Here is a 13,497-nt window from a genome sequence, read left to right as displayed (position 1 = left end):
TCACAAATGTAAAAGCAGTGGTTAAATTAAGACTCATTTTTAAAATATCTGAACTCGACAGGCTTCAGTAACAGAAGACGTGCAATTACACAGAACTTAATTACAATGAATTTATTTATACAGGATTTTTACTTACATCAACTAAAGTCACACGGTGTGGTGTAATCAAACAACTTAAGCACGCTTAAAGAAAATACAAAAAAGCTGCTAAATCCCTAAAAGCTGTGGGCCAGTGGGCTGATGGTTCCCACGCTGAAGGATAATGCCTTCAAAGCTCTGATGGGACAAACAGCACATTTCCAGCAGTCCATTTCAATGAAGCACTTCCCCTCAAATGAAGTAATGAGGTTTCTTTACATTTACGCCATACTCTGCCATGGCTGGTGTCAGATCTTCCATTGTCAGCGTGTACTTCTTGTCCTGGGAGGTGAGATGAGAAGAGTGTGAATGAGAGATATTTACAACACATTTTTAATTTGGCCTGCAGATTAAACATTCATTATATAGATTTACTGTATAATATGTTACTGTACTAATCACAGTTTGCGAACACAAACCTTGGTCTTGTTTCGGGAGCTTCCCGAGGCCGTGCCCTTCATTTTGCAGTGCTGTAGTGCGTCATTTGCAATATCTGAGATGAACTTCTGAGACGCCAAAGATATGAGACGGATTCTGACAACACACAAGGGGATAAAGACGTCAAGGAAGATTCATGATTCAAGCATTTTTTTAAAACCCTGATGAGTAAATGATACACCAGATATTTTTATTAAGAAATTCAGTGTTTTAATATTGGCCTAATGTATTACCAACAATGCAATACTCTTCATGAGACATAAATGTGTTATTTAAGCCCATTCACAGGACAATAGCTATATAGTTTTAAAAATCATTCTACCGCTATTTAATTAAGGACATGGGAATGATATCATTGGTATGTTTTCTAAAGTGATTTTTTTTCCAGCTGATGAATGGTAAAAACATTTAAAAGCTAATCAGACTTAGAGCATTTAAAGTGCCAGACAACAAAACTGTAGGGCACACTTATAAATAACTCTTTATTATATATTATTATAGTATTTATTCACCTTTTTATACTTTCATGTTTTATTTTAAAGTTTTAGTAATTTTATTATATGCTTTTGTCATTTTTTTATTTTTAGTTTATTCATTATTTTACTTTTTTTTTCTGTTTAGCTTTAATTGATTTTTATTTCAGTTTTAGATTAAGTAATTTTAGTACTTCGACTCAAACATAATTATTTCAGTTAGTTACCAATGCAACATTTCTCATTTTTAAGTTTTAATCTAATATTTATATTTTATTTCAGCCTTATTTCAATTAACAAAATGATTTTTAATAGTTTTAGTTATAGTTTATTTTTAAAATACTTTGAAAAACTTACTTTTGTAAAAAAAAAAATAATAATAATAATTGCTTAAAGAACCTAAATTTTAAACACTGTAAAAAAATGTTTAGCACCACTGCATAATTGCTTTCTGAGAGAACATTGTTCCAACTCACATTCTTGGATCGGATGCTTCAAAACCAGCTCGGTTGAGGTAGTATCCTGTGACTGCGTCTGGGATCTGAAACACAGACAGTCTGTTAACAGTGCTACTCAGAATATACCATCAATAAGCAAAGAATATAGAGTACTGCAATCATATGTAGACTGACTGTAGGAGTGTAATCCTCCAGCTGCATCAGGAAATCGGCCAGCGGTGTGGTTGAGATAACGGGCTTCACGTCTCCATTAGCGATGCCTGTGGGCACATACACCCCGTTTGACACGCTGGAGTCGGATGATGGGGTCGCCATGGCTGCCGAAGTGGGAACTGTGAGGTGGGGGGGGAAGTACGACAGGACAGACCTTCAGAACTGCACGAATAATAAAGATTACAAATACACTACTCTCCATATTTACAAACTTACAGACCAACACTAATGGAGCTAAAGGCTAAAAGACAACAGCAACTCTATGCGCGTTCAAACTGTCAAAACAAACAAACAAAAAAACACCCACCATTACTGCTGCCGAACGCAGGGATGCTGCTGGCGTTTGTGGAGGTGCTGTTCGGGACGCAGTTGCTGCTGCTGCCGGATGCGGCTGCTGCTCCAGTCTGTCCGGTTTGCGGAAGATCCACGTTCATTTTGTCTTGCTTAGCTTGAATATTGCAATAAATTGGGGATACTAGACAAAATCTACGCAGTTTAAACTAAGGAAAAGTTAAGTCGATAATCATTTATGCAGATAAAACAGCGAAGTCGGGGATCATTCGCTTTAAGAGAAATATTTACGCAGGATGTGTCACGTGATTAACACTTCCGTGTGCAACCAGTACGACAGTCCGGAGAATAGATACATATCTATTCACATCAGAATTGTGAACAATAGTTCCGGGATAGATTGCGTTTCCGTGAACATTTATCCAAGCGTGTTTTCAAGCGCAAAATATCAAGCGCAAACATAAGTGTTCAAGTTATATTTTGTAATTTAGAGATAAATAGAGAAAAACATATTTCATGCGTCGACAGATGAGGTGTTGCAAACAGCTCCACCTAGTGATGTTATTTGGTTACTTGATTTCATAATAATTTACAAAGGTGTAAAGGTAATTTACAAAACATTAATTTCGTAAATGGAGTGCTTTATTCATGTGCACTTTAGTATTCAAATGACCCTCTAGTTCTTGTCACACCTTCTCTGTGACAATTTTCCATTAATGTATTTTATATATTTTTGTATTATATTTATATAATTATATTTACTTACAGAGGAGATCAAAATTGGAGAACAACCTACAATTTCCTAAATTTCAATGTCACTGCTTAGTCCTATTTAAAGTGATCCTAACAGGAGTAGAAGGACAGTTTTTAAGCATATTTCATAAATTAATTGTATTCTGAAGCACAATATAAAAAACTTAAATGAGATATTTGAAAAAGAACTCTGATCAAAATTACCTCCAAGTTATTGGTGTTAATCTGGCACCTGGTGCTAATTTCCTTAATTATATGATAAACCCTATTTAAGTGGCAGCATTCCTCTAATTTTCACTGAGATTGCAAGGCAGACCGCTCTAAGGTGACTGAAGCCCTGCGACAGGAGGTTGTCCAGACAAAGGCCAAAAGGATGATGCGTTCAGCCATTGCAAGAGAAGCTGATTGTTCCGAATCTTTGATTTCTAGAATATAGTAGGTTTACAATGACACTAATTCATTCAAGTTCCCCAAAAAGACTGGCTGTCCACGTAAGACAAATACATGAGAAGACAGGATAATGCAGAGACTCTCGATGGAGAATTGGTTCAACACTGCAGCTGGAATTGCCAGTTCGGTGCTGAACAGGGTACGGATCTGTCTCGGCTTGTTTAAGAGAAGTCAGACTGAAAGCGCACTCTGCAGTGATGAAGCCTCATCAAATAGCTGAACTCACCTTTGCTGAGGAGCATGTTGTGTGGAGAGAGAAGAGAATTGGTCCAAAGTTCACTTTAGTGATGAGAGCAAGTTTAATTTATTTGAGTCCGATGGAAAACATTTTCTTCAAACTGGGGAAAGACTGAACCCCGAGTGCGTAAAGAAGTCAGTGAAAGCTGGAGGAGGAAGTGTCATGGTTTGGAGGATGTTTTCTGCAGCAGGAGTCGGGCCTCTTATACAGATACATGACAGTTGAATGCAAATGTTTATCAGAACCTCCTTCAGCAACATGCAGTTCCTTCCCTGCAGCATCTCCCAATCAGCCTGCAGTTTTCATGCAAGACAATGACCCCTTCACACTGCAAAATGGGTAAAGCAGTTCCTTGAAGCTAAGAACATTGAAATAATGAAATGGCGGGCCCAGAGTCCTGATCTAAACCCAACTGAAAATCTTCGACAAAGTTATGGCTAAGAAACCCACTACAGTTACCGAGCTATGGAAGAAGAATGGACCCAAGATCACACCAACACAGTGTGAGAAACTAGTGATATCCTGTGACCCCAGATGTGCTGAAGTCATTCAAAGCAAGGGCCTCTACACTTCCTACTAATTTCTGACAGCTGTAACCCTCCAAAATATTAGTTATCTTCTTTTGTGCTACAGTGGTTATTGTTCTCTAATTTTGATCACTGTTTTCCACAAAACAAAGGTTTTTGTTGAAATGCCTTGGTTATTTTGTCAAACTTGTTGTTAGTATAACAGTGGTATACTCACAGCTAATATTCATTCAAATTTTGAGCGATGAAGATTAACAATACTAAAGAAAAAAAATCAAGTATTTATAGATTGTTCTCTAATTTTGATCTCCACTGTATATTTATATATTCTAATATATATTTAATTGCTTATTTCCTAAATCTAAATCTTTTTCATGTTATATAAGTTTGAGAATGGCACACATAACCATATAAATCACAAATAAACTAAATGTTTCCAAATTAAAAGTATTTTTATTGTCACAAGAATAATTATACATTTTAGTAAGAAAATCAAAAATAAATGTGCATATTATAGAAGCCACATATCATAAGCCTACAAGAGTATGATACCATAACCACGAGTTTCAACTGACATAGACAGCGAAAGTAAGGTACAGATAGGATGATTCAAGGCCCTCCCAACCATTGTCAAATCACTGGAATGATGAATGAAACAATAAAACATGCCATAAGATTAAATTGTTGAACTACACGGCCATTTTCCGTCCTCCTGGCATCACCTTTCACAGAAAAGTTCAAATAAAAGAAGAATTTTTTTTTAAAATGTTGTGCTTTTTGTGTTATCTGCCTTGGAAGAAGCAGTTTTTTTTCCACAGAAGTTAATGCTGCCAAAGCTCTAATGTAATTATTCAGATGTGCAAACAATAATAAAACCAAAACTGTAAAATGGGTTTTTACCGATTAATAATGAGTTATTACTTTTTAAAAAGTTTTAACATTATGGATCAGTGATGTTCAGTCTAAATTCTAATTAGCTGTTCTCATATTAATTTAAATTTCTCCTGGGGCTGTTGATCAGAAGTATCCTTCAGGGAATTTTACACTGGAATGTTGCACTAAAATAAGCTTAACAGTACAGAAGTGTGAAATTATTTGGCACGACAACAACAGAACAGCTAAATTCTCTCAAAAGGAATGACAGAATGGTTTATGGCTTCTAACAGAACGCAACAGGTGTCATCAGTCGACTCCTCATTCACCAATCAATAACATTAACACTACTACATTCACCCCTTAACAGCCAATATTTAAAATACCTTTAAATTGAACAGTAGATAACAAAAGAAAAAAGACGATGTGGATGGCTGGAAAGATTGGGAGACAAATAATTATACACCTGAACTAGTGAGCAAACAAGAACATTTACCAGTGACTCGGAACACAAAAACAAGGAACAACATGAAGCATAACAATTGCCAACAGTATTGTCTCCATTATAGAAAAGACTAAAGGTATTTTGCCTTTACTGATAAGATTGTAATGGAAAAACCTAAGGTATATCGGATACAGAGAGCCGAATGGAGACAAGATTGTAGGCAACAAAATTCATATTGAGAAAATAAGAGTTTCTTTTCACAAGACCCCTTTCCATACAAAACTAAAATTATGTTTAATTTTCATCACACAAAAATATAGATTTGTCTTTATTCATAGCATCTCAGTTACCTTTGCCACAGTGTACTGCATATCACATGACAATAAAGCGTATTCATTACGCTTTTGGATGATTTCATTAGAAATGTTCCCTCATTTTTCAGATGTAAGAGTAAACTTTGAAGCCTATTCTATTTTTTAAACTAAATACTTAAATGTTAGATCCTATTCAGACACATTTGACATTTCGATGTTGGAATACATGCACTGGCTATACAGAAAAGCCATGCATATTTCATAAGCAAATTATGTCTTTTTCTACACATGAAACATTTGCTTTCACCTCATCTCACTGAGCATGGGCTGCTGTGCAAAGGCTTGTAATAATTTGATTAATATTATGCAATCCAGAGCCTGATTTAGTTGGTTAACTCTTTAAGGGAGAGTTCACCCCAAATAATTTACTCACCCACACGTTCCAAACCTGTATGAACTTCTCTCTTCTGTGAAACACCAAAGAAGAAGAAAGCTATACAGGTTTGGAAAGACACCAGGGTGAGTAAATGATTTTTGGGGGAACTATCGCTTTATATAAAAGCTGAGGAGGTGGATTTCATGCCATCTGTGGTATCTGAGCAACCCCATAAGCATGTCACAGCATGTGTTCAGCACACATGGAAGCACAAAAGACAGGGGTTCAGAGGTCAAACGGTCAGATGACCTTGTCCTGACAACACCTCCATCGACATGAACCACACAAGCTGAAGAAATAGAGTTGTAATGACTGTACAGCCATTTCACGTCATCATTTTGATTCTAAAGACTAATTGTAAGCTCGTATGTGCCACATTTAACACTGGACACCTTAAAGACTAAAGGGAACCATGTAGGAAAAACGACACAGTGGCCAATCAAGAGAATATTGATAAACACTGAGCAAACACTATTACAAAAACACTTCTCCATCTCTCTCTCTGCTCAGTAAAAATATAGGCTATTTTATGCTCTTACTATTTAATGTATCGGTGAACGAGAGCAGAGGTCTTTGTCCTGTAATGTTCAAATGGTCAGCAATGAAAGTTTAATTAGTCACGGTACAGTGAAAAGCATTTCCTGGTTAAACAGGAAATGATGTTTTGCATTAGTGCAATTGCCACTGATATGAATACAATGGACTGCATGTGGCACACTGAGAGTACTAGTTGATTAAAAAAAACCTTTAAAATGTTAGATTTTAATCTACTGACACATCGACGAGAACAAGACAAAATGCCGTTCCAGCTAAAACGAAGCTGACGCCACGATGGGGAGAATGAACTACAGTAAATATATACACATGCGACTGAAACGGAACAAATCCAATCCAGTGTATTGAGATCAGTGTCTGGCTTCACATTTAAAATAAGCCTGAGAGTGAGAGTGAGAAAAACAGGCAACGATAAAACAGATGATTTCAACACCGACATCCGCTCATGAGCACGAACTACATAGGTGTCCCTCTCTCAGGAAGATGAATCTGCATGGATCTCTGAGCATTTCACAGCCTTGCATAGTATCTCTGATTGCAGGGGACTCGGATGACAGACAGACGGACAAAAGTGGATGAGTAAATCGAGGCTGTCGAGGTGGATGAGGCTATTTGAAGGCTGATTTTAGCTCTTTGAAAGCAGCTTGTCTTGTCTTCCTCTCCTCCGCCTCACGCTTCTTCTCTTCCTGCTCCTGACGGATTTCCGCCTCAAACCGGTTTGATTCATTAATGGCCTGCACCTGTCAGAGAAAAATATACATTTTGAGGTAATTCTAAATTGAATTTCCTTATCAGTGGCATTCAATGCAACCTATCTAGGCAGGAAATTACAGTCGTTATTGAAACACAGAGCTGTCATAGACTAAAAGGGGTTTAAAATTATGAATGAATCTGCTGATGGTTAAAACTGAGGATTTATTTCACTTAGGGGTGGAAAAAAGTATTAAATGTCACGATTCTTTACTTTTGCCTCAAAGAATGATTTGGCTCCCTTCACTCCCTCAGTAGACACGTCAATCTCTGACAAACGTGCCAAGACATGAAGCCCGCTGTCCTCCGCCAGCTCTCCTGCTGCTGCTTTTCTGAAGATAAGGAGAAACTAGAGAAAGAAAGAGGAAGGAATTGAGGTGATTGAGGTAGTTTCCTGTAAAGTGTGCAGCTCTTCATTATGTACTTCATTGCTGTGAAATACAGCCAAATCTGCAAACAAATTCTTTCGACATACTGAAGTATTTACCTCTCTAAAGCTGAGTTTGCCATCCAAGTCCTCATCTACTTCTTTGATCATGTTCTTCAGGCCCAGATGAGTCTGAGGTGCACCGAGTTTCTCCATCATCAGCTTCAGCTCCATCAGATCAATAAAGTTATCTTTTTCTGAATCATACCTACACACACACACACACACACACAAACAAGCAACCAAATTATTTAAGTAGAAATATCATGGAAAACAGGACTTGTTTTGAAATAAATGTCCCTGAAAACATTTCTACCCATCTCATCACTGGCGATATTGCTGCAATGCCTCCTGTGATCAACAGAGGGCAGTGCGGATGAGTAACTGGGCCCTCGCTAGCAGGGATACCTTATCAACACTATTGTAACATCTTTCACTTAACATACCAACTGTTCAACTGTTTAAATTTTCAGCTGATTTCAACTTAAAGAAAATAAATAAATTCCCGTAAAAGTGTGTTCACAGACCAGTGAAAACTCTCAACAGGTTGTTAGTCTAAATCATTAAAAATACTTTAATCTGGGAAGACACTACATTTAATTTTATTTGAATGAAAACTCCTGAATTTTTGTCATCCGGAAATATTTTGCAAAGACGTATTTTCAGTGTACTGGAGGTGGCTGAATTATCTACACCAGTGGTACTCAAACTCTTTGACCCACTCTTTGCCACCTTTTTACCCTTTTCACCTTTCACCTCTTTACCCAAGACTATATTTGAAGGCCTTCAATCTTAGCTGATATGCACTTCTGGTACTTGTTGTAAGAAAATTAAAACTAAAAAAAAAATAATAATAATAATTTTAATGTTTTACATCTTTATTATTTATAATTATGAATATGGTTAATATAACTATATTTAAATCATTTTAAAACTTACTGAGAAACCCCTGTAAGTTTGCTGAGAACCACTGATCTACAAACCATCTTGTTCATTTGTGTATGATAAATCATGGCGTCTACCCTGACTAATGTACATTATGCTCTGAAACATACAGGAATTAATTCAAGCAGACCTGCTGGCATCAATATCATCATTCAGAGCTGAAGTGTTCAATAACAGTCACCCATTTATTATATCCACTGTTGAGATCATCTTAATGTTCATCTCTCCTGCATTTTTAATAAACTTAATTTAAAATTTATTGAGTTAATAGCAATCCAAGACACTTGTGTGTACACCTGAGAGCATTAAAATTTGTGAACTTTAAACAAAATCTACAGACTAAACATAAACTTAAGTTTTATAAATGTTAAAAGCATTTCAGTCAAGCACACCTCGCTTTTCAGACCGATGAGCTTTGTAAAAATTGACAGGGGGCATAGAGTTATTTTCTGGTGCAAAGGCCAGAGAACTGTGTGGGTGAGTTACTGTGCAGCAGTGGGCCAATGAGGAATAGTCACTTCCTTTTTCTCTCAATCATTATGTATGAGACCACTTCCTCTATATGTACACAAGCAAAAACATATTGCCCAAAGATGAGGTTTTATGTTGCCATGGCAACAGGATCTTTTAATTAAAGGCAGAGGCCAATGTTTGGATGAGACTCTTATCAACCAGTTGAATAATCTTCTTTCTTCCTTTGATTCTTACTTCCTTCTGGTCATTTTGTTCTTACTTCTTCCCTAAAAGATATGTTCAATTTGCCTGATAATGCCCTAAGAAGACTTCACATGTGTTTGACATCTTAAGTGATATTAAAATTATTAAATAAAATGAAATAAAAAAATTAAATATTAAAATAAAACAAAATGAAATAGGAGATATTTAAGTATAATAACATTAAAATAAGATAGTAAATTAAAATAAAATAAAAAGAGATATTAAAATAAAACTAAATGAAATGAGATATTAGAGTTCAAAATAAAATATTGAAATAAAACAATGAAGAGGTATTTAAAGTAAAATACGACATATTAAAGTAAAATATTTTAAGACTAATTTAAAGACTAAATCTATATAAATATTCTGACGATGAGTTTAACTCCGTCATTAACTCCTTCTAGGCAATCCCTGCTCATGAATATGGAGTGTGTGTCCATCTGCCTCAGAGACATGTATGCTGTCTACCGACACAAGACACCCTGCTGATGCCAGATCTCTCACACACACAAAGCTGTATCTCTTCTCATTAACCCTCTATCAAAGTCTAACTGACGACATCTCATCTCTAATTCAAAGGCCAAAAGAGCGTGTTCGTGTTCAGGGTCACAAAATCTCTCAAATGAACTCTTCGTGCTGTGGCATCTGACCTATCAGGCTAACCTTGATCACTGCGCTCTGAAATGCTGTTTGATGAGGGACTGCCGTTGTGGAGCATCTGAGCCGCTGTAAGGGTCATGTTTCTCTGTGGATGCTGCTATCCTGGGTTTGGTTGAGGATTACAGTACAGCAGCGGTTAATCATACTAATGTGATTTCAAGGCAAGCAAGATTGAGTTGGCTGTTTGTTTTTGAAAGGCAAAATCAGATCACTTGAGAAACCCGGCAATCAGAGTCCATAGTGGTTTCAAATCAATAATTTACGTCTGCATATGCTAGTCTGTTTAACAAAAGAAAGGTCAAGCATGCTCAGTGCAATTAATGGTCAGCTGTAATTTAAATCCACCATGTTTAATTATGCAGTCAAACCTCAACGCCTGAAATCACATATGCTTACTTCTGAAAGACTCCTCGTGCTTTACAATTTGAGAAAGATTACTGCCATGCTTAGACTTTCACTGTTCTTTTCATTTAATTGTCATCAGTCAAGCTGAATCACTGAGCCAAGTGGTGTCACTTCCTCTCAATCATGCTCAACAGAGGTTTTTAGCCTGAACATGGTGAATTATGATTTATGATCTCCTGGTTTATCAACAAATTCTCTTTGTAAAGGGGAATCTGCATAAACAAAAATCTCATTGCAAAACCACATCAACTAATAATTTTCCAGTGGCCTTGGTTCCAAAGGTAGCTATACAAAAGTTGGGGTTTTAGGATTTGTATTCATTTTTTTTAGAAGAAATTAATACTTTTATTCAGTAAGGAAGGATGCATTTGATTGATTAAAACACAGTAAAGGCAAGATTAAAATCAAGATCAGGTGGTTAAAAAGTATTGACAGTTTCTGACTATCTGACTATAGATCTCTTATCTGTAGGGTTTGAGATATTTCACAGATTACGAAAAGCTCTCAAGTGCTAAAAACCCAGTAACACTTCAGTTGGTTGCACCGATCGGGGACACTTCCGCCTTATTCTTAAATACAGCTGACATAATAATGTTTAAGCGTCTATATGGAAACGCAAAGCAGTTGCTGTCCGAAAAGCCGAAATAAAGAAATTTCCCCCTTTTTTGTCACAATGTGCACTTGAGGAAGATCACATTTTTTGCCCAAATAAGTCTTTAAGTTGAACATTTCACACTACAGATGATTAAGGAAGCAAATGCAATCGGCACTTCCTTATAATAACCAAGAGAGGTACAGTCAAAGCCTTGAGCTGATACAGACTTCCTTCTGCCTTAGCAAAAAGGGTTGACTCATCTGATTGGCTTTAATGATAGCTGGATTTGAACTCAGTCAATTCAGTTGCTGTTGTTGGAACAAAATCAAGTTTGTTGAGTAATTATAAAGAAAGTCAAAATAAGGAACAAGAAAGCTAGTTTGTAACTACGTTTGTGCTCTGTACTTAATGTCCTCTTGATATCCAGTTATCCACTTTCAAGAACTCTTGAAACACTTTACCATGCATGTCTGAACTTGAATGAAAGTTAAGGAATGTTTTTATTTTCTTGCTATTTAAAGGTGTAACATTTTTCCTGTGCAGTCTCAGAGGTCTTCAGCTAATGAGGATTTAGCTGCGATGCTGACTACTCCTGATGACGGACACACATGTTTCTGAATCTACTGTACACTCTCAGAAATAAAGGTACAACAGCTGTCACTGGGGCAGTACCTTTTCAAAAGGTACACTTTTGTAACTATTAGGTTCTAATATGTACACTTTAAGTACCAATATGTACCTTTAAGGTACCAAAATGGACCCTTTAGGTACAAATAAGTACCTTTTGAAAAGGTACCACCCCAGTGACAGCTGCTGTACCTTTATTTCTGAGAGTGTATGCTGCATACTTTTAGGAGACTGACCCCCAGAAAAACTCTCTAGCTGCAAATCCTTCTCGAAATTCATTTACAAATGATTTGTTCAAAACGAACACTTAAGTTGAGCCACCCAATGAAACACTTTACCATGCATGTCTGAACTTGAATGAAAGTTAAGGAATGTTTTTATTTTCTTGCTATTTAAAGGTGTAACATTTTTCCTGTGCAGTCTCAGAGGTCTTCAGCTAATGAGGATTTAGCTGCAATGCTGACTACTCCTGATGACGGACACACATGTTTCTGAATCTACACCCCCTTTGGTTAACATAACTCAACACTTCACAGAACATGCCACAGAAGTGAGTTGAGTCTTCCACACACACAATGATTTTTTAGTATATAGTAGACATGGGCCGATTACCGGTTTCAAGGTATACAGTGATTTTAACATTTCACGGTTTCAAAACCACTGATATTTTCCGTTATACCGTTCCTGCGGTATGCGCTGTTTTTCATGTCTCCTCAAAGACTGAAAGTGTAGGAATCCCTCAGGTTGAGTGCAGTGCAGTGCAGTGCAGTGCAGTGTAGAGAGTAACACAACCCTCCTCCTCCTGTTGGTGCGAGCGAGCGGTCAGTCACGTGTGTGTAGGATGGTCGAACTAAGGAGCTGCCCCTGGAACTTGCGCGATCGCCAACCGGCCGTTTTTTGTCTTATTGCAGCTTGTCTCTCTTCTGGACTTGCACAAACTCCAAAATGTAATTTATGTGAAAATATGAAGTCTGTAAACGCCCGTTAACACAGGCCAGAGACGCTGAAGACAGATGCACAGAGAAAAATACTGTAGCAGGCAGATCACTCGCTGTTCATGATGCACGAACTATTGGAATGATCTTGCATGTCTGAAACAGCTGCCTGGAGGCATTGCAAATATGGCCAATGAGTTTCCTTTAAAGGGACTTTTTCAAAGGGACAGTGATTTTTTTGCTAAGCACCACCCCCTTTGGTTAACATAACTCAACACTTCACAGAACATGCCACAGGAGTGAGCTGAGTCGTCCACACACACAATGATTTTTTAGTATATAGTAGGCATGGGCCGATTACCGGTTTCAAGGTATACAGCGTTTTTAAAATTTCACGGTTTCAAAACCACTGATATTTTCCGTTATACCGTTCCTGCGGTATGCGCTGTTTTTCATGTCTCCTCAAAGACTGAAAGTGTAGGAATCCCTCAGGTTGAGTGCAGTGCAGTGCAGTGTAGAGAGTAACACAACCCTCCTCCTCCTGTTGGTGCGAATTTCGTTCAGGCATGTAGTATAATTTCACAAAGCTAGTCAGAACATTCTGTTTTTGCTTCAAATTGGGTTATTATTAAATCAAATTATGTATATGAAAGTATATAACTAAATGATATGAAATTATATAAATGATATGTATATGAATTATATAACAAATTAAATAACTGTAATTACAGATTTAGGTTAAATAAAGATGTCAGTCTTTATTTGTCTTCTTGTTAGGAAACAAATCAAAGAAAAAGTAAACATTCTACTGTTCCTAATATTCTATATGTTGCT

General features: G+C 36.9%; 2 protein-coding genes across 3 annotated transcripts in view; both read right to left on the bottom strand.

Annotated features, from left to right (window-relative positions):
- Window positions 1-96: 96 nt before the first annotated feature.
- Window positions 97-2,457, bottom strand: LOC107711978 (transcription initiation factor TFIID subunit 10-like). Its single transcript, XM_016517091.1, has 5 exons — window positions 2,028-2,457; window positions 1,682-1,839; window positions 1,526-1,590; window positions 558-672; window positions 97-420 (listed from the first exon to the last, which is right to left on the bottom strand). The coding sequence occupies exons 1-5, from the start codon at window positions 2,152-2,154 to the stop codon at window positions 331-333; spliced, it is 555 nt and encodes a 184-aa protein (XP_016372577.1). The 5' UTR covers window positions 2,155-2,457; the 3' UTR covers window positions 97-330.
- A 3,635-nt stretch (window positions 2,458-6,092) lies between these two features.
- LOC107711975 (EF-hand domain-containing protein D2-like) overlaps window positions 6,093-13,497 on the bottom strand; it is a 16,354-nt gene continuing 8,949 nt past the window's right edge. For both annotated transcript variants that reach the window (XM_016517088.1, XM_016517087.1), the window contains 3 exons: window positions 7,840-7,987; window positions 7,567-7,701; window positions 6,093-7,342 (listed from right to left, as the gene is read on the bottom strand). In XM_016517088.1, the coding sequence (XP_016372574.1) occupies window positions 7,211-7,342; window positions 7,567-7,701; window positions 7,840-7,987 (415 nt within the window). In that variant the 3' untranslated portion in view covers window positions 6,093-7,210. The remainder of the gene's footprint in view (window positions 7,343-7,566; window positions 7,702-7,839; window positions 7,988-13,497) is intronic.

This window comes from Sinocyclocheilus rhinocerous, unplaced genomic scaffold (assembly GCF_001515625.1).
Source record: "Sinocyclocheilus rhinocerous isolate Xijiao unplaced genomic scaffold, SAMN03320098_v1.1 scaffold1168, whole genome shotgun sequence".
Lineage (NCBI taxonomy): Eukaryota > Metazoa > Chordata > Actinopteri > Cypriniformes > Cyprinidae > Sinocyclocheilus > Sinocyclocheilus rhinocerous.
Note: the sequence above shows the minus strand (reverse complement) of the source record. Positions and strands in the feature narration are given on the sequence as shown.